General features: G+C 46.1%; 1 protein-coding gene across 2 annotated transcripts in view; it reads left to right on the forward strand.

Annotated features, from left to right (window-relative positions):
• Window positions 1–27,711, forward strand: part of LOC124185939 (protein dead ringer) — a 93,658-nt gene that overhangs the window by 27,302 nt on the left and 38,645 nt on the right. Inside the window, exons 3-4 of one of the 2 annotated variants that reach the window (XM_046577180.1) lie at window positions 6,967–7,170; window positions 7,309–7,713. In XM_046577180.1, coding sequence (XP_046433136.1) covers window positions 6,967–7,170; window positions 7,309–7,713 — 609 coding nt within the window. Of the gene's footprint in view, window positions 1–6,966; window positions 7,714–27,711 lie in introns of both variants that reach the window. The other variant, XM_046577181.1, reaches the window with a different exon arrangement.

A 27,711-nucleotide genomic window follows, 5' to 3' on the forward strand; every position in this document is an offset into this window, starting at 1 on the left:
AACGGTTCGGTCCTGCTGGTCAGGACTGATTCTCTATCCCCGTATTGCACCGTAATTGAACACTGAAGCTAAGCCAGTTTTGGCTCTGTACCTTCGTATTACATGGTAAGCAATTGCTCAAGTCTTGACCACGTTACTTCGCATGAAATAATCAAGGACAACTATCTTACACACGGTGTATACTATATACATAACACATACATTATTACATAATTGAAATATGTATTACATTAACGATCAGCAAAGTTGAACACCAAATGGAAGTGTGTAACGTATAGTAAAGTCAAATAAATTTCTGCGCAAATATTGGACACAATAAGAAAGATTGTCCCCGGCTCTCTTGAGGACGAAAATAACTACCGCTGGCTGTGTTGAGTGAGAATTTTTTGAGTGGGGGTGGCTTTGTAGGCACAGATCAAAACGGGCGGGTCATTAATAAAGTCTGGCAGAGCCAGCAGCCATCGCTTGTCGCTCAATCCTGTGGCTTGGTTTAGTTTGTATAGTAGATACCCGGAGCAGTTGTAGAGACGCCGAGGAGCCACAATTTATAAATATAATAGGCATTTGCAATTTTCCCTCCGGTTGCCGAGCCACGTGTTTTTTTTTTTTTTTTTTTTTTTTTTGTTATTAATATTTTTTTTCTTCTTGTCCCTGTTGAAAAACTGCGTGTCGCACAAAAGTTGAAGAAGAATAACTTGACAGAGAGTAATTTGACCAAAGATTTGACTAATTAGTGAATTAATTACCTATAGATAACGGGTCCCTCAGTTTTACGGCTGAAGGACCAATTTGCCATTTAGTCATTTAATAGCAAACTTGAAAGGAATAAGAGAAAGATGACGAGGACTGCATACCGTTGCATATAGTCTCCCGGATTGCCACTGTGATTAATATTAGTGTGACCCTGCCGCGTGATACTTGCGCTTAAAATCCCCCCTACTAAGCTAAAGCCGAGAGACCAAACCAGGCGTGCGAGCAAGAGAAGGAGCTGAGGCACTTCGTCGTAAGTTGCATAACCGTTGTAGATTTCATAAAAATAATTTCCGTCCGTTGTGAGCCAGCGCCATATAACACTGACTCGATCCGAAATCTGGCAAACACGTGACGTTGCTTTCTGCTTTTGTCTCATGCCTTTTTCCTGTTTCTTGCCCCCTTCTCACTCTCTCTCTCTCTCTCTCTCTCTCTCTCTCTCTCTCTCTCTCTCTCTCTCTCTCTCTTTCTCGCTCCCTCAGCCACACGGTCCCCTTTTATCTGGCCTGCTCTTATGTCCTGCACAATGTGATTCTGCAACGCCGGACACAATACCTAAATTTCCTTACTTTTTCACGCTATCCCTAAACAGATTAGCTCTTGTTCGAACCGTTTTCTGCTACTTGAAAATCGCACGTGCGAGTAAAAATTCGTTCGTCTTATCTCGAACATCTACACCGCCGTCCATACACGTTACCTCGTTCAAGTCAACTTAAAATACTCGAATAATTTTTATATCATAACTACGCTTTCCGCGGTATGTATTATGATAAAAGTTACAACTCGTTCATTCGTTCATTCGTTACTGCGTTATAGTTTTATTATTCTGTCGTCGCTAGAGGTTTCAACTAAATAATCGATGCACTTGTATTCCGTAGTATAAGCGAATGATCTTTACGATAATGAAGTAGTTAATTAATGCAAGAAAATAACGCGCCGACGTGGGTATCGGAGTATCAACGATGCGTTAACGCTCGCTAGTCGCTTCATAATATGTAAGTAACAGGCGCCTGCGCATGCGTGAGATGCGTACGAGCGATACTTCTCGTGCCTCCGAGTTTGAAACCGTCGGTATGTTCGTATAAATCAAATGTCTCTTGTTAGATGCGATCAATAATGGATCAATAGTAACTACCTGCCTGTATATGAAGTTTATCCGAGAATCTTAATCGTTTGACCCGCCTAAACGATTTCAATTTGAACCAGTTATTGTCTCAGAGTCTCGTTCGGTATATACCGGAATGAAGCCATGCGGGGCATCGGGTCCACGTGGGAACTCTGCGGGGGTTCCACGTCGTTTTATGTAGATTCTGCTTACCTCTTAAACATGCCCACAGCATCGCATAGGTAGGTATACCTTATGCCCATGCATCCGTGCATGCATGTACTATATATACGATTTAGTCAGCGTCCGTGTGAGAATCCGTGATACTAGCTCGTCGTCGATGTTATTATTTCCTACTTGTCAAGTTCGTCGAGCAATTTGACGATATACTCTGTACGTACCGTGCGCCACAAAAATCATTAAATGCTCGAATGATTAGATGATTCCTCCAATCCCAGTCCGTATCGGTATTTCACTGATCCGGTTGTTCCGTGCTGCGGGATGCTGTAACTCTACAGCCCCGGGACGCTTATCCCCTGGCCCAGTTAGCGAGTAATCTATATACGCTGCATAATCCGGCGATCCGAAGACAAGTGTAGGTACGCACCGTCTCCGTTGACCGGAAAATAAATTTATTACACGATACCTGCTTCGAATCGACAGAGTGGCATGCCTTGTGTTCACACGCAGTGACCCGGTCGGCTTTGGTACGAAGCCAAGCACTTTATCCACTTCCAAGGGGCTCGTGTCCACCACTGTCCAGGACCGAGAGAACGTTGTTCGTACGATTGTGTCGTGGGCGTCGTTCGCATAACTCACATATATCGTCAAATTAATAATATTAATAAGAGCGATGACAATCGCGGCGACGATGATTCGAATAACAATGTAATCGTGCTGATAAATTTTCAACGAATCCGGGAATTACTTGGTACACACAATCAATACTGCAATAAGTCGAACATCCCGTGTTTATGTGTAATTTACGCATAGATGCATCGATACATCGTGGTGATCGCCTTGGGGCGGTTTTCAGGATTCTGCAAACGGTGCGAATCGAAGAAAAATTTTCCTATCGAGATAAGGATGAGAGGAAGGAAAGGAGGGAGGGGGGAGAGATCAGGGAGGGCTTCGCTTTCGTCCGAAACTCAAAGGTCGTAGGTGCACGGATGCGTTCCTCGTCACGATGGGGTGCGATGACAAATTACGGGCGTCAGTCTCTCGTACATGTTCGCAGCTGTGAATTTCGGGCAATTCCACTACAGCGTTGCGGGTTGCAATAAACCTAGTAGATGGTTAGCTTAGGGGGAATTTGAGACGCGGAGTTTAATTTTAGGATTTAATTTCAGCCAGTTACGTTGACGGAAATCGCTGTCGGAGACTTAGTTTAATGGGCATAGATTCTTCTAGAAGTTTGTCTTTCAGCCTTATCGAATTTCCGGTTGGACAATAAGTGACGTTGAACTTTGATTTGAATACGGGGATGAAAACAGGCAGCTGCCGAATATTAGTATTCAGCGTAGCTGATAGTTAGAAGAACTTTCGACATTTTTACGCGACATTATCATCAATAGCCATACGGTAATTAATAACTAAATGGGTGAAAGTTTCTTTCAGTTTTATTCCAAAACCTACGTCACTTTCCTTGTTTGCGAAGCCTGCGCAACACCGCCAGCCTCCTGAACCAGCATGACGATTCCTCGTAGTTCGATGAAAACGTTGAATCGGAGGTACAAGAAGAGACTTGAATCTCTCTATCGTCTTTTGCGTCGAAATAATATAAAGCAATGTAGAGACCGTGGTTGAATTATTTGTCACTGCTCGTCGCACCCGAAATCGGGATCGTTTCGGTTCGGGCAGGCGTAAAAAATGTTTTCCGCCACCGCCTGACAGACGGTTCTATTTTGAATTCTTGTCAACGCAACGATCGTCGCCTCCGAGTGCATCGAAGCACGCCCGAGTACGAGCTAGGTACATGTTCAGAACCTGCTGCAACGGCAGGCCGCGTGGTGATTATATTTCGAGGACGCGCGGCGCTCGATGCCGGATTGAATTAATTGTTCGTATAATACGACTGGCATTGTGGTACTTCTTATTTTGGTCGCCCCCCTCTGAGAGGTCCGAACGCAGCGTGTTCCTCTGCTTCTCTCTCAGCCCTCAGAGACCCGCGCTCGCTGCATCAGACACCCACAAACCGTGGAGGTGCGCGGCTAAGAACGACACCGGCGAGCCTTACATGCATAGGCGCAGACCTACGATCTTCGCCTGGCATCGAAAACTTTGACATCGATATGTATTGCGTAATTGTACGAACGAGACAATGATAATGATTGATCCGCGGTGATTCGGGCAAGAACTGTTTTGGTAACCATACCTAAACTCGATACATCAATTAAAATTAATTTACGATCCGACTGTCTGCCGTGGTTACATCAAATCTCCTATAAAAATCTGGTTGCATTGACCAGACTTCTCGTGAATTGACTCAACAAACACGTGCACTGCTTTCGTCCGAACCACGTGCCTTCTAGTTATTCGACGATAATTTTTATAGTTATGACTCTTGTGAGTACGTAACGTTTGGCACGAAAATCCTGACCTATCTCTGACAAACACTACAGACAACTGTCCGCGATGACTTGAGCGCAAAAAGCGTCCAAATAGCAGTCAACTTTGACGTTGAAGAGGAAACTCTGTTGAAAACGATCATCACCGTTGATAAATCAATATTATACAAATGCACATCGTGTATGCCGAGGTATCGAGTTTTTACACGTATACGTTTATATCGACTTACGTGCCGTAGAAAAAAAAAGGCAATAGAGATCGTTCCGTCAGATTATATAAGATGGTTCAGGAAAGCGACCGTATCTCGCTGCACGCGGATGCCTAATACGCTCCGGTCGTTTTGGGAATGACAAATAGATATAGATAGACTCTTTCTCGCTCCGCGACTGCTTTTGGTGAAAGCGGTAGAGAGAGAGAGAGAGAGGGGGGGGGGGATCTCCCTCACTCGGGGGTGCGATGAATAAATCAATAGAGAGAAAAATAGGCATAAGGGCAACACGGTCTTAACATAAACCACCCACCAACCAGGTAGAAATGTCACCGTGTGCAAACAAGTGGGTGCGGTCGGGTCCTACCTATCCTCAAAGCAAAGAAAAGATCAGAGAAAAACGAGGAAAGAATAACAAAAATAATAATTGCTGTATCTGATGATAATGATAATGATGATGATGGTAGTGATAGTGACGATGACGGTGACGATAATAAAGATGACGATTTTTATAACGATAGTGAAGATTAAAGTGATCGATCTTTTTTTCAACCTGTGTAGGCGTATAGAGATGACGATTAGGGACTCGGTCTTTTGTGGGGGTTAATTTTTGCTCACTGTATGACTGAGGTAAACGCAAAATATTGCAGAGCTGCGAAACGACTCTGCATCAACGTGTTTCATCAAACTGTCGGGATTTGCTCTTCGAGTGAAAACGTCGTGCACAATACCAGCGTGGATAGGGTTTGATGTCGTTCTTGCCAAGCCGTTTCCCGAACGAATTATACCCGCAACCCTGTGTTATGTTGTAGACTAAATTCTTGACCTCCGCATTTAGGTGCCGAGTCGCGTCGTAAGGCGAAGGTTATGGAATTCGGGATGAAATGGACCTGTTGCATGTTTGAATAGGATTCCATCTTTTCGTATTTCTCCGAGGCACACCGCGAAGATGTCGGATAGGTCAATATTGTCACACGTGCTTCGGTCAAGACGCCGACACAGAGTGCGGGAGACCTTATATCCAATGCGACTTCCATTTTGGATTCAGTTATTGATATACATATATGCATATATACATATAACGCATAGGCAGTAGGCACATATGTGCGCGCGTATGTATGCGGAGATGTATCGCGCGAGTAGATGAATGCGTCGCAGGTAAATGCTCGGGTAGCCCGCCGGGTCACACAGACGGACAACGTGCAATATGAATATCAGGTTCGTTTTCAACCTGGTGTATTTTTCAAACTGAAAAGTCAACGACGGCGCTAGTAACGTAATATTCTACTTAATCGTTTCGTGATATTTTCCATTATACTTGTCACTCAGCCAAAATAAAAACCTCGATACCGCATTGCACGGCCGCCTATAAGAGTAATTAACACTTGCCAGTTAATTGACAGCGTTGGCGTAAACATGCCTACTTCTTCTTCAACGATTCCAAGCAAATATCTTCGGCATTGCAGCAGCTCGCAGGTTTAATTCGAGGCTCGACGCTCGGGTTATGTAGCCGATAGTAGGGCGTTACGTCACGGCGACATTCACAGATATTTGCAACAACTACGCGCCTCGTGTAATATCGACGATGCGTTTTCTATTTTTACGTATAAAACACGCGTCCTGCGGTAGCTACCGTGACGATTTTCTTTCACTATACATAATGCAGTTGCTCGAATAACAATAAATAGTCGTGAACAACTAAACGTACGCGGATGGGGACAACGACGCGACAGGATGTTCGTATCGGCTAATTGTAATATTCGTTATGCCGGCAAGCCCGACGTGTACGGTAAATATTTATGCATGGAATCGTAACAAGTTGGGGGTAATCAACACCCGACATCCGTGGGAATGTGACAGATAGGTGTGCCAGAGTGTGTGTGTGTGTGTGAATTTCGTTATCAGGAAGTTACCTCTTTTTCTTACCTTTACCAGTGCCCGCACTGTAATAGAAACCGCCTCTGGCCGAGCCGATGTAGTTTTCCCGGGAAAATACAACTTTCGGTTAATTATAATGCAGATATTGTTTTAATTATTTAGTTCAGCTCTTTGTGTCGACGGACGTTGAATGGATCACTTACATACGCGTGCGTAAGTGATGTTGAATGATGACTAATCGAACCTTAGGGTGGGAAAGTTGTCCCGTTAAATCGAAATTATACTTTCCCAATCGACGATACGATAAGCTATCAGTTTTAGCTGTTGTTTTCCTTCTGCTGGTTTTTTTTTTTTTTTTTTTTTTTTTTTTTTTTTTTTTTTTTTTTTTTTTTTTATGTGTATGGGGCGTACTCCAGAGTGATAATATCGTTGAAGACACCACCTTCGCCTGTTTCAGTCGCATCAAGAAGAGGATCTCTCGGATCCCGACCTCCAGGATGAAGAAAGTGGCGAAGAACTGCCACAGCAGCCCCTTCAAGGAAACGATCATACGTCGTCAGCGACAACGAGGATTTCAAATAACACGCCAACTCCGCTAACGCACCTCAATAGTCTAATGAATTCGCATCACCCACATTTCCTCGCCAAGCTAAAAATGGACGTGAGTATTTCGCCCAAAAGTGTATCCTCCTCAAACCCGAGTTACTCAGATGAAAGGTTATCTCTTTTGACGAGCAAGAGATCACTAAATTCCCGCGGTACGATCAATCAAATTAACACATCATTGTCACGGCAACAGCAACAGCAACAGCAGCAGCAGCAGCAGCAGCAGCAGCAGCAGCAGCTTCAGCACCAGCAGCAACAGGGAGACATGGACGCCCTGTCGAATAAGAGCGGACTGGAGGCTCTGCAGGCCGCGATGAGCAGCAGCGGTTTCAATTTACCATATTCATTTCCACCCCCGACTGCGTTCCTCGCACCTCCGCACCACTCCCAGAGCCAGAACTTCGCCGCGGGTGGCACAAACAACGCGATCACCTCGTCCGCGAGCTCGCACTCGAGCGAATCGTCCCAAGGAAGCGGACGAAACGGCGGGGAGTCGCGGTGCCGCGCGGAAGACGGTCATCCCCAAAACAATATTGGTACGAATCATCAGCAGCAGACCAGTTGGAGCTTCGAGGAGCAGTTCAAACAGGTGCGTCAGGCAAGTACCTGTTTCGTTTGTTTTCCATTTGCTTGCTTTCGTTACTCCGTTTCGTCAACTCCCGGTAGAATGGAAACGAACCAGAGCTGGATAACCGACTTAGTCCGAGGCTTTTTCGAGCGGCGTCTGGATTACGATGGAGATGAGACACGACCGAGGAACGCCGTTACAGCGGGGGGTAGAGGGATATTTTCGGCAGCTGGAATTAGTGCGAGGGTGGGTCGTTAAATCGGTACCTTCTCATTGCTAGTTTTAATTAATGCCATATACCGGCGCGGCGGGATAATTATTATATTTTTATGCGAGGGCGACATAATTACCGCCGCCCGACTCTTTTCCGTTCCGTTTCTCCGCAGGTATAATACATAAACATAGGCATAAGAGACACCCCGATGCCGGAGACGGCGCGGGTCGAACCACCTCTTGTTAAACGTTTTTGCCCGGCTATTCGCGCGGCGACCGACGAACACAACACGCATGCGCCTCCCGGGTACACGAAGCTCGAGCGTGGGGGATGGCAAAAGTTTTTGGTTTTTGCACAGGGGGTGTGGTGTTGGATTACCATTTAGATTGTTCGCGAACGGAGGTACAGTCGTTTCATAGGCCCGGCTCCAATCGGAACGAATATCCGATCCGCGCGTGTGTGTATTGGTGAGCACGGTTATTTGCCTCTTGCGTACAGCTGCACACGCAGGCCCCGACCTACGCACGTGCGGTGTGTATGCGTGTCTGCGTACGTGAACGACGAGTCCAACCATGCGGGCTTGATATCTTGCCGTACGTGGTTGGGAGGCTGCCTATTCTCTCCTTTCTTGCCGCGATACGTCGCCCTAGCCTTTCTCCCTCCCTCTCTCTCAATCACTCTCTCTCTCTCTCTCTTTCTGTCTCTCTCTCTCATCACGGGCCAAAACTAAAATTATCCACGTAAAGACCCGTCGGTGGTGCAGAGCACTTCTCTGCCGCCCTTGTACAGTACCCTGCGCCTATGGTTTACCGTAACACTCAAGATGAGACTAAAGATCACCTGTAAATAAAGCAAAAGAGTCGGGTGAAAATGAAAAACTCCGCCCATTCGCGGGTACTTGTCTCTCGGGGATCGCATCGATCATCGTCGCGGAGGGAGGCGTTCTTCGTCTTTATAATCTTTCTTCTTCAGGGTGGCAGCGAGCGGCAATATCGCTCCGGGCAACCCTTTGATCCACGCGATACGTTCAATGGACCGTCGACGAAAGACTTTTCTATACATGTACTTTATTACACTACCGTGTTGGTATATTATTTCTGCGCGCTGTTGCGCACGTTACGCGGGCGCAGCGTGCTCTCGACTCGGCGTCTAACGCACACCGACGCAGGGTACACAATACGACGGAGAACGAGCCTCTGTGACAGAAACGAAATTGAATTGTCTGCCTACACGTCCGTGGACGCGGCGAACCCCTTTGCGACGATGCTCGGGAAGGAACGCAACCACTCGCGCCCGTCCCTCGGAGTGATAAAAATTGCTTCGTGTGCCTATAATTTCATAATTTGTCGGACGAGAAGGGCGGCCGGGGAGTAGCGGGCACGGTGGTTGGCTGACGTAGGATACACACACTTTGGCATACTTTGGCGGTTCGGTAGGTGCAACCGGCTACTCTACGCCGATAATGCCGCAGTGGGTACTATACTTTGCAGCCATTGTGAAATAACTCGTAAACCTGCAAATTGCTGGCTCTTTCCCTCCCTCCGTCGCCTCCTTTTCCCTCCCGTTTACCACCGCGTACTATGCCGTCCACCGACGAAGGCAGGCCTTAGGTGGGTTACACGTACATACGTACCCGGATAATTCTGCAGCAGAGCGTCGCGCGAGCCTCGGATCCCTTCGCTGTCTCGAGATTCGACAGAATTTTGCTCTCGTCGATTTGATCTTCGAGCTTCGAGCGACGAGGTATGGAATCCCGGCCACGCGGCGTCGATCGGTGCTTTTGCTTTTCATTTGTCCCGCTACTTCTCGGTTAATCTTTAGACGCTTCTTCCTGCCCGGTTTTCTGCCGCATCACGCGAGACTTGTGTGCGTGCCCTGAGGTACTGTTTGCCTAATAATTGGACGGGGCTGTTAAGTATGACCGTAAGAGTCGGTGGTGGTATCTCAGTGGAACTGCTGCGGTAGCTGCAGCGGCCAGCAATGCTTCTCTTGGTGCACTGGGTTATTTAATTAGTGTTAATCGTTACCAGGTCGCTAATTGAAGCCGTTGTCGACCCGACTTGGAGAAAAAGAGATAAAAGGAATACACAAATTTCCACGCGGTCTTAACGATTGTTTGATCTCGGAGGCGCGTGTACACACTGATTTCTCGCACTGCGTTTCAAGATTTCATGCAGCTTCTCTCGTGAAGATACTCGAAAAACTCTTGACCCCGTATAATTTTTTTCTTCACGTTTTTTTCACGGTCATTCTGGGAATTTGTCGGTTTATATCGCGTCAAAACTTTGCCGACTGAGCTTGCAAACGTGTAATATCATGCTGTTGTTATTTTCATTACTTTACGTTATTTAGAAACACCCGAACTCGCTAAATAGAAAAGTAACGATTTACCGAGTCCTCGCTTCTCTCTCTCTCTCTCTCTCTCTCTCTCTCTCTCTCTCTCTCTCTAAAAAGTGACGGATGATATCAGATTCAAATGCGCTGCGAGAAAATCAAAGATTATTACGAATAGCTTTCGAGGTGTTGGGACACTTTTTACAACTTCACAGGCAGAACCGCTTAACCCTGTACATTTTAATGCAAAGTTAAAATACTAACGTTAATGAATCATAGTTTCTGCAGTTTCGGACTGCGTTCCTCCCGGCTCAGACGGTTGGGACCAAGAATTCCCTAGTCAATTCGAAATTTCTCAATTCTGCAGTTAATTATTTCTACACGCGAATCCTGTCAACGATGAGACTACTATAAATTCGAACGCACCGCAGCTCTGAGCGGCACGTCCAGCTTCTCCGGCTCTTTGCAACTCCGCTACCTGTCGCCCGAATCGCACGTGCGCCTGCGGACCGTTCAAAGAACACCGAGCGGAGCTCTGGCGCGTGCTCTACTCACCTGCCGACACCTGGTGCAGCACCCTTGGCTCTTCTTCAAAAGGTGAATAATTTCGTATCGTTCGCTCACGGGTTCTATCGTCAGTCAATAGTCGAGACGACCGTCGTAAATAACTGCCGAAAGTACCAGCGAATCGAGAGCTTTGACTTCGCAACGCTCCAACAGTTTCCTCATGTTGGTTATAGCGGGGTCGAAGAATATCAACACGGAAAAACTCATCGGCAACCAACGAATCAGTCCTGTACAGTTTTAACCTCCAGTTAGCAGAGGTTCTTCGGGCGCCACTGCTGACGCTCTTGTCACCTGGTACACTGTATCGCGTCGCGTCAAACTTAACTATAGTAGGTAGGTATGTGCTGCGGCTAATTACTTTTGTGCTCAGGTACGCGTATTCACGTAGACGCATGCATGCGGGTCGAAAAAAAAATCCCACACGAACACATATATTCACGTAGGTGTGTATGCCCGATGAATTTAAACACATTAAGAGACTAGCTGCGGTAATTACGGCGTCGCGGCGTCGCGGTTAGGCAGACGGGCAGGCAGGCAGACGGGTAAGTACTCGTAGGTAGTCGGTTAGATTACCTCATGAGTGCATGCCTTCGACAGTTATCACCGACTTGGCATCCGTGGGCCGGAGTTCTTCCGAGGGTTATTCCCTTATTTAGCAACAATGTTCTTCGCGCGCACGATCTATTCCTCATTTCATTTTTATCAGAATGAGCACCACTTTGAAAAATAATTGATCGACGAACGCACGTACGTATCACCAGCCTCGGTAAAAATGCGTAACTTCACGGATAACTGGCGGTAAATAACATAATTAAAGAGAGAGCATAGAAGATTCTCGTTTGTTGCAGTCGAATGCTTTTATGGGAAGCAATCGAATCAAGTCTCCCATCTTTTACCGTACTTGTGGCTGCCGGAAGAAAATGTCATTTTGTCGAGGAAAAGGTCCCAGCTGACGTGCATGCGTGCATACGTACGTAGCGCGGGGGTGTTCCGGTGATATGAGCAATAGATAGGTATATAGAGCTGGTTATGGTAAGAGCAGAGAAGGGAGGAGAGAAGTAGTGAAGAGCGCGGAGAAGGCAAGAAAAGAGAAGAGAAGAGATTCTGAATTTGACACACATCGAATTCGTTATTCCATAAGGAGAGTTATATTTTGACCCCGGTTAGCATACGAAAGAGCAAAGGCGTATTATATTATACGGCCACAGTCGACCCGTGCCTGCTATTATTATGAATACCACCGACATAAGCATATATGTAAAGCGTGTATCTCTCTTGTCTCGTATCGCCATCCCGTCCGTACAGGTCCACTTACCGCATGCCTATAACACACCTAGAACGGATCTATATCGCGTTTCCAACGAACCAGAGTATTCACGCGCCTGTTCACAACGAAGAAATGGAGGAAAACAAGTGAAAAGTAGGAAAGTAGGAATACGGGAAAGACAAAGAAAAAATCACTCCTCTTGGCACGTATGTGTAACATGGGGTTAGGCGTGTGTGCGCGCGGTAGAAGTAGGAACCTACCATGACCACCGTTCTCGCCAGATATAAGAATAAAGTGAATCCGAGAGAGAGAGAGAGAGGGGGGGGGGGGGGGGACGCGGCGGCTTGGCGCGACGCAGATATCATTTGAATTTCAATGAATGATGTGGGTGCAAGTGTCGCCTGTATTCATTCACTCGTATTTAAATGCGTTGAATGGCGCGCGTGTGTACAGAAGGTTGGCGTACCGATGGTGACTGCAGTAACCTGGGCATGCACCGACTCTCTCGGCGGCTACGCTCTTTCTACTGCGGACATCTTCTCGATGTGTTGTCGCTCGTTGATAGAGCGTTTCGTCGTTGCTTCGCGGTCTTTCCGTCTTACAGCTCTCTGTCTCTACTGTATCTTCCACCCACCTTATTCCTTCAGCCTCCAGGGCTGCGGCTGCGGCTGCGGCTACGGCTCACGCGGCTCTACGCCATTCAAATCGTACGCCGTCTCTTATAATATCCCGTAAGAGGTACAAAAGTTCTCGACAAAAGAGATAATCTTTCGATCCCCTTTGTCGCTGCGTATGTATCGCCAACCCGCCTGCGTATACAAGGTTCTCGGACGACACCGATCCTTGTGAAATGAAGGTTAGTCGCCTTCGATCTGTCTCTATAACCTACGTATGTACCTACAATCGCTCGTCCCCGTAATGTGGAGGAAATTCGCCTCGCTCCGGAGTAGGTGATTTTGCCTTCACTTTTCACGCCGTCATATCTATTTCATGAAAGAAAAGCTTAAGCTGACACACCGGTTATACGTTGCTACCAATACCTATCCACACGGCGGGGACGGCTAAGAGATTGTCGTATTTTTCTCGAGCCGGTATCGCACAGGGGTGCGTTCCGACCCTGAGGCACAACTTTGCCAAAGCATGTCTTATTTTATTATCTTCCCGCGCATACGGTCGCGAGGCAGAGTTCCGTGCTAGCTATGCGGGGAATTATTTTAATGGCGTTCTTAGCTTCGAAAATCTTAAGCCTCAACCCCGGACAGTTTATGATTTTGAATAACAAACAAGGTGGACCTGGGCTTGGTTCCATTTTGCATACATCTTTCCGAGACGCCTCTGTCTCATTCTTGTATTACTTGGACGTACGAACGTGTAAGTACAAGAATATTTTCTGTCGGCTAACTCTCGGCCTGGCAATCCTGCAAGCAGGAGCGGGGATGAGGATGAGGATGAGAACGAGGAGGTCCAGGTCTTCGCGTTCTCTCGCGTTTATCTCGGCGTCTGGAGCTGCCTAGCTGCGATAGATGTCACTTGATATTCCGGCCGCGTTGCGAACCACGGTCCCGGCGCTCATTACGATCGAGCAAGTCTCGGAAGGGTATCTCTTCTCTTGGCAAGAGCCGCGTGGCAATGCGGGTGTAATGTATGCAGCGACGTCCATAGAAAGCGTTGTCCGCTTGCCACGGTTCATCCATCAAGTGTCAAGTGTCACTAAGTCCAGGCTAATCTTTTCTCTGGCTCTCGTTTAGCTTTTCTATGAGATGAGAGCGCACCTTTTCACGAGCCCATACATTTACAGGTCCGTTTTATACACACTTACATTATCATTACACACTGCTCGGGTGTACACGCACAAGTTCTGCAATATCCGGAAACTTGTACGGAACGCTTCTGTACAACGTGCTGCGATTTCTTACCCCTGCCCAAAAACGGTTTGCCGTATGAAACTTCCGGTTCACGTTGACGCAATATTTTATTCCCGGTATAGCCGTTTACACAATAGCACCCGTAAATTGAAACAGCCGATCCGCTTATTTGCAAACCAATCTATGTTACACCCTGTCTCGATGGTTGTGTAAGTGCGTGCAGTGAAAGCGAATATTTTGATAATCAATTTTCCGGCGAATCGTGCAAAATCCATCCGTCCGTGAACGTGGAATCCCACCAGCACCTACACCCGTAACGAATGACCTGTATCGCGCAAGAATCAAGCAGCGTTGAGAAGAGCAGCTGTATTTGCCGCCGGCGAGAGTACCTACGTTCCCTCGAGTATTGAGAAATCGAACATGCTCCAACGCCCTCCCGGTCCATCTGTAAACTGTATTTTTAAAACTGGGAACCGTCTTCTTCCCCTTCCTCGTCTGGCTTTCTCCGAGCAGGGGGTCGAAAAATTGACTAATTCCCAACTCCATCGATCGCCATAAGGGTTGACTCTCTTTTCTCTCCTCTGCGTCCTTGGATGCTTCACGTCTGTCGATACCGAAAATAAAGGAAAACCGTTCTATCTATATCCGTATTTACCCTAAGGAAGCTGAAGAGGGTCCGACTCTTGACGATTTCACCAACCGGGAAATAAGAATAAGGGCGAGGGTAGGAACGACGTAGTCCCTAGACGGTAAACCCGGTAAAGTTAGATTTCTGTCGTGTTTCCAACAATGCTACCATCTGGACGACACTCGCGTCGTCTGCGGCGACAGTCTTTCTAAAATTATCTGCCAACCAATCCGAACATCTTAGGACCCCGTTTGAAATACTTTGACATTTATAGGACAGGTCGCGTGCCATTAGAGCTCAAAAGTACTCTCCGCGTATCCCACATATGCGCGGTCTAACCCGTCCTGCTTCGCCTCCAAGACTTATTGTTCGAGGGTTACTACATTGCACCGGCGCTCAGCCTCCTACTATAATATAATCTATTCCCTGGCTTCTGCTTCCGTACCGAGGCACGCGGGTTTCCCTCGTCCTAATTCGGGTTGCCCGTCGTCGCGTTGAATCTCAATCATCCGCCTCAACAAATGAAAATTTCCAAATGAAATCGCGATGAGGCACGAACGACTTGGTTTTGATACAAAAAAAAAAAAGGCACGTGCTTCTACGAGCCAGTCGCTTCTTCTGGAAGCATCTCTCAAAGCTCCGGAAGGCTGTTTGAATGATTTTCAGGCGGGGATAGATGTTTTCCAAGTATACGCTCGTGGCTTGCTGCAGTGATTTGTGGGACGTTGTGGGTGCTTCTTAATGACGATACAATAGCTAATACTATCGGTCTATTAATAAATTGTTTAGTCATCACCGTAAGTCTCTAGCGACGTTTCAGGGACACGCATAGGATATAGGTATATGTATACGTAAATCGGCGACTTGTTTCTGTTCGATGGCATACGAGAATATGAAAATCTAAAAGTTACGCGATCTCTTTGTTATTGTTTAAATGATGGTGAAACGAACCAACGAACGTTCGACCGAAACTACCTACCTACGCGATACCGATGAATCGATTCCCGTTGCCACGCTTCGCGCTATCTCTAAAAATACTCTTGATACTTGATGTGGCTCTCATGGAGAAGGTGTAGGTGGAATAAGGGTGCAGGTACCGATACATCACAAAACGTATTCGGTACGATTCTGTCGCCGTATCGGTATAACAGGCGCCTGCAATGTACCGGCACTTCGGGCCGTAGGTATATAACGTATAACCGATACCGTATCGCACACAAAGGTGCATTATACAGACGCGGATGGAATCGTCTTGATTATTATCCGATGAAGAATTTTCACCGACGATGAGATTAAATAATTGCTTCGGATATTTTGGTGGGCGTGAACGAAAAAGGAACGACAAAAAGCAGCGAAACACCGGATAGTATTCTTCGAGAGAGAGTGTGGGAAAACAAAATTAGACTTGACGTGTAGTTAAATAGTTGCTCTTGTTATTCTATCGGAATTCAAATTTCCTGAAAGCAAATAATAGAAAAACATATTAAGCCCCGCTACCGAAGATCGAGAATAATAAAACGTAAATCCTCATCGCGATTGAGCTACTATAAGTCAACAGCATTTCTTTTCTCGCTTTTTCTATTCACTTATTTTTTTCCTCGCATTAACCTTTATACCACGAATGACATGTTTTACAATTTAACAGTATCAAACCTGACACTTTGTTTTGAGGGTAAAAATTAAATTAAAAACACACGAACGTACATGTAGCAATGTTTCGAAAGGTCAGAGATCGTAGTCAGGCGCGCACGCAGACGCACGCCTCTCGTTGGCATAAAATGACTGGGTCCCGCGGCTGTTTCGCCAGTCGAATCGTCGCCGGCAGTTTCATCTCGGCCGAGTCTAGACACCCCAGGCCCGCTTCTTGGTATCCCTGATATTTATAATCGCGAAAGTCGTCGCGCATTAAAAGACCGATTCTTGGATTAGCGGAAGTTGGCGTTCCCGGCCTTAGATCTTGGGCGGGCCGGTGACGTCCGACAGATGTCGTGTCAAAACTCTCCCTGCTGCCCCCCTCGATCCCCCATCGGTCTACCTAGGGCCTCATATGCGTACGTGCCGGCCGACGCCGACGCAACAAAGATCAGAAACGAATTTTATTCCTGTAAACCTTCCCGCGTTGCCGCAGGGCCGTGTCGAACGGAAATTTGGATATTCAAAATCATTTTCGCGCGTTCACTCTCGCACGTACACACATACCAATAATACACGCGCGGTATGTGTGCGGGCGCATTTTTACGCCTACAGCCTCACGCGTCACGCGAAACGTTTTGTCCAATCTTCGTTTCACTTTATACGTAGGTCCGATATTGACGTTAGCATCCTCTCGGAATATCGCGCTCTGAAACATGCGATTACAGTCTGACCCCGAGCACTGTCAAGCCTAAGCTACGGCCGTGCCCGAGGTTGAATTCTTTACGCCGTAAATAAGTATGATAATTTGCACACATGTGAAATGTATATTCCATAAATAGATACAATATAATATGATGTAGGCAGAGTTCTCGGAATTTATTGAATAAATGGTCGAGTACAATTAAGCGACGTTGCACGGTTGTTGAAACAAACGTCATCATCCACCGACGATGTAGAAGTGCAAAATACGTTGATACAAATGGATACGTAATTTGCGGGTCTTGATCTGCCAGACGTCCAAACGTTTTGCTCCAGCAGGAAAACCTATTCCAAGACCGTACGTGCGTATAACTCAATTGATCAAATATATGCGTACACAGCTCTTTTCCCATGCCATTAGGATTTACTTGGTAGTTTCCTAGTATGTAGTTTTGTTCACTTTCTCAACTTGGTCATCCGGATGCACAATGGGTGGCTAAACAATTGCTCGCGGCTGTCTTGTTTTTTTTTCTAATAACATTATAAACATTGCCGTTCCGTTGTACTCGATGCGGTGTTTTCAAATCATACGCCACCATAGTCATCGTTATTATTCAATCGTAAGTGGTTGTAATCTGAACATTAATCGTCGTTATAACGATCTTTGATTCCGTGATAAGGAGGAAGCAGCAAATATTTTTCTGTTTTGTGCGCTGCGGCGAGTTACACCGTAGGTAGATAAACATTCTTTTAGTTTTTCGGTACTTGAAGCTCGGGTCCTGTCTTATAGGCTTCGCGTAACCGATCCACGGAGGTTAAAACATTCGATACGTTATAGTGTTTCCGTTTACTGCTGCGCACATCGAGTAACGGACATTTTTCAATCGTTTTGAGGCCCTGCAGGTCCTGCGTTGGTTATAAAATGCCGGAGAGAAGTGATATTTCATGAAATTACGAGACAGTGACGAGTATCTGAGATATTTCTTTTGTTCGTATACCTGGTTGACTGATTTTTCTCAAGCGTTAAGGCCCTATTTCCAATTATGTTAGAACCAAAGTTACACCCTCGACAGCCTTCGGCCAGTTTGAGGGAACGGATGAACTGACGGAAGAAGGATAGATTTGGTACGTGGAAGCGTAAATGCGGAGAGGTGTATAGCATATCTCCGGGGGAGAAACAGTTGATCACCTACAGACAGCGTCGATCATTTTTCACAGTCAACTGCATTAATTAACATCAAGATCGCTGCACGATGTATATTATGCGGCTGTATACGTTGCTGTTAAGCGATCAATTAAACGTTCGAAAGGTGAAGTCTGACCAGTCTTGCCCGCCCCTGTAGCCAACCTAGCCCAACCAAACGATGCCCAATGCAACCTAAACTGATTGTGAGATACATCCACCTACCTCGTAATGACGGTTAACTCATTAATTAGTACCTACTATACGGTGAGAGATGTATATCGAGATACGCGTACGCGCACATTATGCTCGTATCATGTCTGTCCAAGTGACCGCCGTACATGTACGCTACGTACGCATACGTACGTTGCAGGTAACGGGTGCGGCTCAGGTTCGAGAAACGGGTATTTCCCCAGAAAATTGACACCGAAATCAGTCGAGTTGCGCCTCGTTGGCTCGACGGACACAGGCGCGTATCGACGGATACTTTAAATCTCTATCACATACCCATCAGTCCAGGTTCGAAGTCTGCGCGGTACTTGGTCGAAGTTCAAGTCAAGTCGATTATAACGAAAACCTGCTTCGGAAAGAAATTCATGTAGATAATTGTAGAGATTTGAAGGTAGGTATAGAGGTTTCGCGGAGGTCAGGAATTACCCCCGCGAATCCCCTCAAAGTTATAGCTCTTGCATCGGTTCTCGTCTCACGATGATTTTCTCCTTGTATAGAACGTCGACACATGCAACAACACGCACGATAATTTCCCCCTTAGCTATCCGCGTACTCTCGTAGTCTCGACACGAGGAAGGATCTTTATATACTCTTAACCCGGGGCTACCGAAGTGTGGTGTACCGGTGTACGAGCTTTTTACGAGGCTCGATCCATCAGCCCTTCGCGAGCTAACGACTCTGCTGCTTCGCTCGACCTGTCTACCTATAGTCCTATACCGTACCAACCTACTTGTCGGAGAGGAGCTTGCGCTGGTCCGATCGATCGCGCTTCTTTCTCCCTCGATCACCCAACCCGGTACGAACTCTGCGACCGATCAAAGATGACGGGGTTACATTTATCAATCGAGCTCTACACGAACGGCTAAATGGATGTGCGTGCCTTGTTTCATATCCTCCGGAATGTTGAGGGTTGCTTTTGCTTTGACACGGCTACGGCACGGGCAGGTATTACCTTCTAGGCGGATAGGTACATTATATGTGGAAGAAGTAAGCCGGAGCCTGGAGTAGAGAGGGATACCCAGCCGTCCTCCTTGCTCCGCTTAATATTCACAACACTAATCAAGACAAATTGAAATCTCTCGCGACAGTTGTCTCTTTGACGCCATTCAGGTGCGTCCTTTGTCCAGGCCGTGATTTAACTCCTCGCATCTTATTAGCCGCATAATGGCCGCGCCAGATCTTCGTCTGAATCCGTAATACGGTCTTCTTTTATCAACGGGTCCGTTCCCTATACTTTTTCTCTTTGGTTCGCGTTCCATGCGGGGCGCTTTTGCGCCGATTTGTTCCATCCAACCGACGTTGCCAGCATCTCAATGGATAACACCGACCATTGCGGCCACCGCGTCGCTCACAAAGGGCGTTTACATCTGTTGCAGTCGCGACGAGGACGCGGCTCCCCCCTTAAAAATTTCAAACAGGGACTCGGAACTCGATATTTCAGAGCCGCTGGACGACTTTGTCGTCGGTCTCCGCTTCATCCTCGATCCATTTACCTAATTGTAAGTTTTATCCACTAAAAACGTACCCCCACCGCGATTCCAATCACGTTCGCGTTTAGTGCGTTTCATTTGATCAATCGCCCGCGTCAACGACGAAACATTCCCGAACGCTTTACGGTCCGCAGAGAAGGCGAGAGCTTCGACGTGATGAAAAGAGAGCAAACCAAAGGACCTCGATGTATCGAGGAGGTGATATTGTATTTCACAAAGATCAGCTGGGCGAAGCCGCACCTCTGCCGCTGGGGATCCGGTCACTTTGTCACGATATGAGGAGTGCTGCGAAGGATATTGTAGCTAGCTTGATTGCGAGTGAGTTCACAGGGTTCGCGACTCCGGCGAATGAATGTTTTATTCTCCTCTCTCCCTCTCCCTCTCCCTCTCTCGCTCTCTCTTTTTCTCTCAATCGCGCGACTCGCGACTCTGAAAGGGTGTGCAGTGTGCGTCGAGTTTCTCGACCCTGTCGCCGCTTAGAAGGCATGATGTATTTGCAACAGTATGCACGAGGGTCAGGTTCGGAGCGCTAGGTCCTTCTCTCGGCGAAACAACATTGTCGCGAAGTATATTCTTGTTTTATGTCACATACCCATAACCTTGCGCTTACATATATACATATATATATACATATATACATATATATATATATATTATTTTTCATTTCTTTCTTTCATTCCTGTTCATTGCGCCAAATACATTGTTTTCAGCACGGCCTCCTGCCGACGCTTGCACTGCGTACGTGCACCCACGGTGTTCCCGAGGCTAAACAATAACGCTCACCTCCCACGTGTCACATGCCTTTGACCGCCGTGTGAACGCCTCATTCTTAATCGCATCGCGGGAAAGGCGAATATCACACTGGAAATAAATATTTACAAATTACGTACAATTCAAGTGACAAATAATGAGACGAATAAACTGCCGAGTGAATCACAAACGACCGTAAGAGCTCGGGAGTTGAGGAAAATAAATAATTAAAGCTATCGACGGGTGAACATAACGATCGTTAAGTCGTGCGCTCGTATTCGTTGATGTACGATGTTGTTTCGGTCTGCAATTAATTAAATTGGTGGGAAGCGACAGCCTGGCCACCTATACGGTCTGATTAAATCGTCAACGCACTTACACGCATTTCAGCAGTCGCTGTTTTCCCCCCCTTTTCCCATCTCCCGCCACATCCACACTCACTACCGCGAGGCCCGAGAGATTTACGGCGAAGCAAATGCGATCGACCTCCCCTTTTCCTTACAAGGCTCTCCTACTTCTGCTCTTGCCTCGCAGGCGCGGCTCGTTTCCGACTGAAAATTACTTGTAATTACGCTTCGTTCAAGTTTTCCGAATTCACGGCGTCGAATGATTTTTCGGAAGCGGAGCACCCGAATGAAAGACAAAAACCTTTCATGTCCCAGTGGGAAAAATTACTGGATAGCGGTGATCTTGCGGTTATAGAACTTTATAAGTAGAGATAATTTACCGTGATTCTGATGCCGAAGTAGCGAAGTTGATCGATCTCTCGATCAAAGAGATCATCGCTTAGACAAACTGTTTAGACCAAAGAACACGATTCTTGGTATATTGAGAGACTAGGCGTGCGTGCAACCGCAACGCATAAACGCATAAACCTCTGACGTGCGCCAACCGGGCTCAGATCAAAGTCTCGCCTTTCAAACAATGTTACTGTTACCCGCGCCTTTACCGCCATACCGAGTCGCGCGACCTGCCGACCGGCACCCGGGTCTTTTAATATGTAGACGACACGCGAAGTCAACCAGCAGTTATCCGAGTGTTACGTGTGCCAGGTGCGAAAGGGCACTTCATCCTTTACCTTCTTCTTCCTTCTTCCACGATCCCAATCGTCCCCGGCCTTTCATTCTTATCGTTCTACGCTTGCGTTATTGGGACTTTTTTAACTGCACCAAGTCTCACCGTATTACAGTACCGAACGACGCCGCGTTTCGAGGCCTCGAAGGGTTATTGGCGGGTCAATTCGGAGACGTTCGAACTCGGTCGACTCGGAGAGCAAGTTGCTCACAAAATTGTTTACTAGAAATAATTGTGCACGGGGAGGAAAGGGGAGAGTTTTGAAAAAAACCGTCCATATAAGTCTGTATATTCGTCGGCATTCTGGGCATCGCTGGCCGTGCGGGTATCTTCATGAAGTCATTAGGGTCATTTTTCTACCAGATTAATCAAGACCAGGTATCAGTAATACTTTTAATGACGGGTCTTGGGGCGGATAATGTGCGGGGCGGGCGTCTAGCGCCTCCTCAGTCAATTAATCAGCAAATAATTTTTTTTTCCATCTCTTTATAGGCATTGCCTTATAATTATCGTTATTTACCCTGAGCTGACGTAAACAGCGGTATCACGTTGACGTCGCGTTGTGTCACTGTTTTGAATCGGGAAATAAAAGGGAAAGAAAAGATGGCAATAAATGTGACGCGGAAATTACAGCATAGTGGAAATTTGATAAAATTCAGCACACCTCTCGAGTACACAATTTTCTGATGGGGGTCCCCTTTATCGTAAAAGAACAATGATGAGCCCTGCAATATGATCCTTATAGAGGAGAAGAGATCCTTTACACTCCTGACTCGTTCCGGTTCTCATACGTATAATATGTGTTGGAGCCATGATCTATGGACTGCTTGTAGTTTATATGCTAATCCGTAAAGAGTGTTAAATACTTCGTCATTTATCACGACGCCTTCTCTTTTCATTTCTTCTTTGTCTTGGTTACTCCCGGCGTCTACCTCCGACTCCCTCTCCATTCTCTCGAATCTTCAGCCCCCTCGACTCTCGAGACGAGCTCCTACGTCTCCACCGATCCAGGATAAATATTTCTTACGACCTACCGACGAAATATTCTTTTTCCACGGAACACCCCTCTTGACGAAACTGTCGTGTTACGAAAATATCTTGCAGCGGCCTGTCGTTAAGATGTTTGAACGTAGCGTCACATGACCGATTTAAGAATTTTTACGACGACGCATCTCGTTTTTTCGAAAAACGGATTCGGAATATCTCGTAAAATGATCGTCCTGTTGTCGGAAAGTGCGTTCTCCTCAGCTCGGACTAAATAAATATCGTACAGATTTTTCACCTATTTATATCGTCGTAAGGCAGGTCTAGAGATTATACTTTACAAACTATCCGATCGTCGATTTATACGACAATTTGACGATCCTGATTGATCAGAGCGCACTTCCTAACATCAAAACGATTATATCACAGAAAATTTCATCTCGATTCGACGTTTTACAAGGCGGTGAGATGGAATTTCGTAAAAACTCTGTGCTTAAATTGGTGGCAGTGCTCGATAATGATTAACGCATACGATACTGCAATTGCGAAACGGGTGGGTCAGTATGAGATGAGCAATTGGAGGGGGCTTGCAGCGCGAGGGAATTGCTGTTGGAAATATACTGCTGCAAAACTGCGTTGACGCGCTAATAAACGGTTTCCTGTGCCGAAATAAAGGGAGCTATGGCTCTTAAAATTCAAAACTTTCGTTTTACCATCAGGCATTTACCCACAGTCAGCTTTTACAAGGTGCACCATGCAACAGCTTGGGAAGATAACCGAGCACTAATAATTTCAGGTGTCATAAAATCGTGTATAAAGATATTATGTGTGTGAGTGATTTTTATGAAATTAACGTGGGGAAAAAGTCTTGACGATTCGGGTCACTATCGTTGATTTTCGAAAACTGAAAACCGTCCGGTTCTTGCAATAAGTGTGCCTATGTGTGAGAGAGATCTATACCTCGAACTGTTCAGGGAGACCAATAAATCCCACTTTTGACACCAGCGGTGCAAAACTGCGTTGCAGCGCAAATAAACGGGTTCGCGAGATGAAATGAAGCGATCGAACAGGCGCAAAATAGAAATATAGTGAAAAATGCTTTTGATTACGACACGTGTTTCGGGTTTAAAGTCTGGGACAAGACTTTTCTCACAGTAATCTAGGTTGACGCAGCAACCTCGTTCATTCGATAACATCCGATAGTTCTTATGTGTCTTTTCTGTATGCCGACGACTAGATCAGAAAGGGGGGGAAATTATAACAACAGGAATCACACCAATCGTCAAAAAAGGCGGAAATGATGAAAGTCTCTAATCAGGCACATGCCATCCACCGCAAGATCGTGCCGATTGCCTTTTTCGGGCATGCTATGGCAAATGATGTTATACGAATGCGAAACGGGCATAGCCACGCATCAATGAACCCTTATTCGGCTGCTACCATACTGCACCAATGTCAACCGGAAAGAGAGTGTAAATCAGTCACATTGAACGGTCGACTCGGTGCATTGGTGTTGCGAATCGCGGCATGGTCGTGAAGAGATTGGAGGAGCGGGAGGCATTGGTGAGTTTGGGAGTTGGTAAGATTATAGGAAGACTGATGCCCGAACCAACGGTATATAACAGTCTCAAGACAGTGCCAAGTGCCAGGGCCCTACGAGTTCATAAACTAAGGTCTCGTTATAAACGTGTACCGGCGGCCGAGCGCTTGTTCAGAGCGTGCACTCGGCAGTAAATACTAAATCGTTGCAGAGGATTTGCAATTGTGAGGCAATGGAACGTGTGCGAATACTCATAGCGACGGGTAGGGTGAACGGCTTTCGACGGTCGAAGATTCAGCTTAAAATGAGAATTAAAACTCGGGCAGATCACGTTCGATGACGAGTGCCGTCCCGCGCGTTCCTCATCCTTTGTTCAACGTCCTCGCGAATGACGCGCTCTCTCGCGCATCGCGGTGATATAATCATTACTCAACGATCAGGAATTCGAACCGATTCAAATTGGCCCGCCCGCTAGTCACTTCGAAATACACACGTCTGCAATCGTGAGCGTTACGTTATGTATTACAATACCGAAGATGGTAAAATTGTTACACTGAGGTTCGAATGCGAGATCCCAGGCTCTTGCAACCTGGGGAACAACGAGAGCGCGACAGGTGAGGGGACGGAGGCAATATCGGTCGCATCACCCGCTATGAAATCTTGACTCACTTTCAACCCCCTCGCGGCTATTATTCTTCCCGTCTCTGCGTTTTTACTTGGTTAAAACCACGTAGGTGCCTGCTTACCCGCTGGCCCTAAGAGGTGGTCATCTTATCGACAGGCGAGGCGAGAAATGCCGCTGTTGAATCATCCGCATACCCCGGCCTGTATGTTAAAGTCATGTTTTGGTCAACCGAATGCCTGAAAAATAATTTCATCACGCGTCGCGAGCATGGCAATGAATTTCTTACCATACAGGCATCTCCTCCCGACATCCGTGCACCTGCATACCTTTTCGCCGGTATATTGTCGAAGCGAATTCAAATCTCGTCCTGTCACCGGAGGATTTTGGCCTGTCCCAACGTAATCCTTGTCGGACCCATTGCTTCCGAGAAGTGCCAACTTGCCTAATAAGTAATAAATTTTCCGGAAACCTGGTAAACTACGGTTAGTCTTTTCCTTCATTTTCTACTCAGCCTGGATTAGAAATCTTTGCTTAGCGCGGCCAACCGTTACCTCAGGTAGTTGCCCCCAACCTGTGCCGGTATTATATGTACAGCTGATAGAACTAATGCTCAAAAATGCCATCCACCGCGACTACTGAGCCGGACCTTTCCCCTCGGAGATGCGAAATTTGTAATCCCCGTACCTTTCCAATGAGATCATCCGTTAAAAATGTAAAAACTTATCATAGCATTCTTCAGACCATTACAATTTTCACTGGTCATAGGCAAATGTTCTTTCTGATTGTTGAAACATCTCTAATTTCCGGTCGAGTCACGAGCGCGAATCCGTGTCGATTTCGTGTCATCTATTTTGATTAGGTCGCTAGTTGACTTCCAGGTTTCTCGTGCAGTAGAAAAAGTTGCGCGTCTAAAATCTGAAAGGTCTGTTGGTAGGATCCGGGGTTGATTTTTGAATAGATAAAATTCATATACCTGAATCCTGGCTAGTGAACGTGCCAAACTTACGGAAAAAAGGGACTTGTCCCGAGGGTACGGGGTTCGGGAGAGAGAGGGATGCGGGCGAAGAAGGGATATCTTTGGAAGAAGTGCGTACTATGGTCGGTTGGCGAAGGTTGAAACAGAGGGTTGGGGTGGGGGCAGGGTCGGAACTAAAGCGAGCTAAACTACCCTGAAGAGATTCCGATGCCGGTGAAACTTGAAACCCTTAAAATCGGTTGAGGCGTCCAGTCGTTAGGGAGACTCGTCGTCCGAAAGCGTCGCTAACATAAGACAGTGAAACGCGTTACCAAACATTTTGCCATTTCGTTTCATCTTTCACTTTTTCCAAAAGTTAACTTGATCATTTCCAGGCGTTATTCATTTACTTTTCCCCCTTCGACCATTCTGTAATAATCACCTGTTCCCTGTAATCGTGTAAATTTTGACCAAACTTTATTACAGACATTTAAAAAGTTGCGAGTGGCCGATGTGACGCTGAAGTGTATCAAAGTGACATTGTGGTTTCAACTTTCTTTCAACTAATCTTTCTATTCTTCGCAGAATACATCTAATAAACGCGGTTCGATTCTACAGAAATCGATTTCTAAAGGGCAAATGTTCTACAAAATTTGGTGTACATTATTCGTTTACGCAATATCGACTTGTCAAAATCATACATTAAATCGTCAATTTCGTACATTTTAGTTTAATTAAATTTAACGTAATCTAGTTTAATGTAAATTATTGGTATTGAATTTACTTCTGTGTTGTATCGAACGGGCATTGCCTTGGATATGCGAAACTAGAAAACTATTCTATAGAAAAATTCGTGCAGAATTATTTCTAATGTGAAACTCGAATTCCTTTCCGGAGAAAAATATTTCTGTGGAAACGAGCTTGTAGATATATGGCAGAACATCTTCACTCTCGAACTGATTTCTGTAGAATCGATCCTCCTGCCATCTGCATTACACAGGAATAATAGTTATGAGAAGCCTCGGCGACACTTCGATGAATTTGCTGGAGAAGGTGCGTCACTTTGGTTAATTTTTTTCTTCATCATTACGTGGCCATTGATATAATCCCGCAGATACTTCATGCTTCGGTGATTGCCTAAGGAAAGTGTAAAGTAACGGTTTGTGTGCTATTTTCGGGCCTGCATAGCACGTGTTGGATTAGTATTTGAATTGGGTATAATTTTACTCACGCGTTCGAACCACACGTGAAATGATTTGAGATGTCAATGGTATTGTGTGTGGCGAAGATTAATGTGCGAGCCCGGATGCACTTCACGATGATAGAGAGACGGGCTGGACCGAATTTAATTCGAAAAAGACACGGGTACTTGTTTCAATTTCTTTTAAATCTACCCCGATGTGAATCAACCGTCTAAACTATATTGGCCCTCCTCAGCCGGTCAGGGCTGAAGTCGCGCGGAGGGAAGGTTATACCAACTTCTGATCTACATACCTTCGTACCTACCGCGTGCGGTGAGAAGCTAAAAACTGAGAATGAATGAATAAAAATGGCGGACACTTTTTTTTATCGGATGTACAAAGTAGAGTTGGGCTGCACAACGAAACTAAACAAGTTGCGGCTAGTTGTAGGAAAACGATTTTTTACTCGAGTCGCGTTATCGCGGCGAGGAAATGCTTCCATTGACGTTCCCCACATATTCAGATATAGACGCATTCGGATTATGCACTCCAATCACTCATAGCGCTCAGATCTAGTACGAATCTGATATTTATAACTAGATTTGAGCGTTCCGAGTGATTGGAGTGCCTACTTCGAACGCACCTATAGCCGAATACATTAAGCACACACCAACCTAACCGCATACGAATAATTCTGAAAGACCTCGTATAATGTGTGTACGTTCATCAATTTACACATTATACCGACCCAAAAAAATCCATTCTCTTATTTTAAGCTCTCACTACCTAAAACTGTAGTTTGACAC

The sequence above is a fragment of the Neodiprion fabricii genome, chromosome 7, assembly GCF_021155785.1.
Source record: "Neodiprion fabricii isolate iyNeoFabr1 chromosome 7, iyNeoFabr1.1, whole genome shotgun sequence".
NCBI lineage: Eukaryota > Metazoa > Arthropoda > Insecta > Hymenoptera > Diprionidae > Neodiprion > Neodiprion fabricii.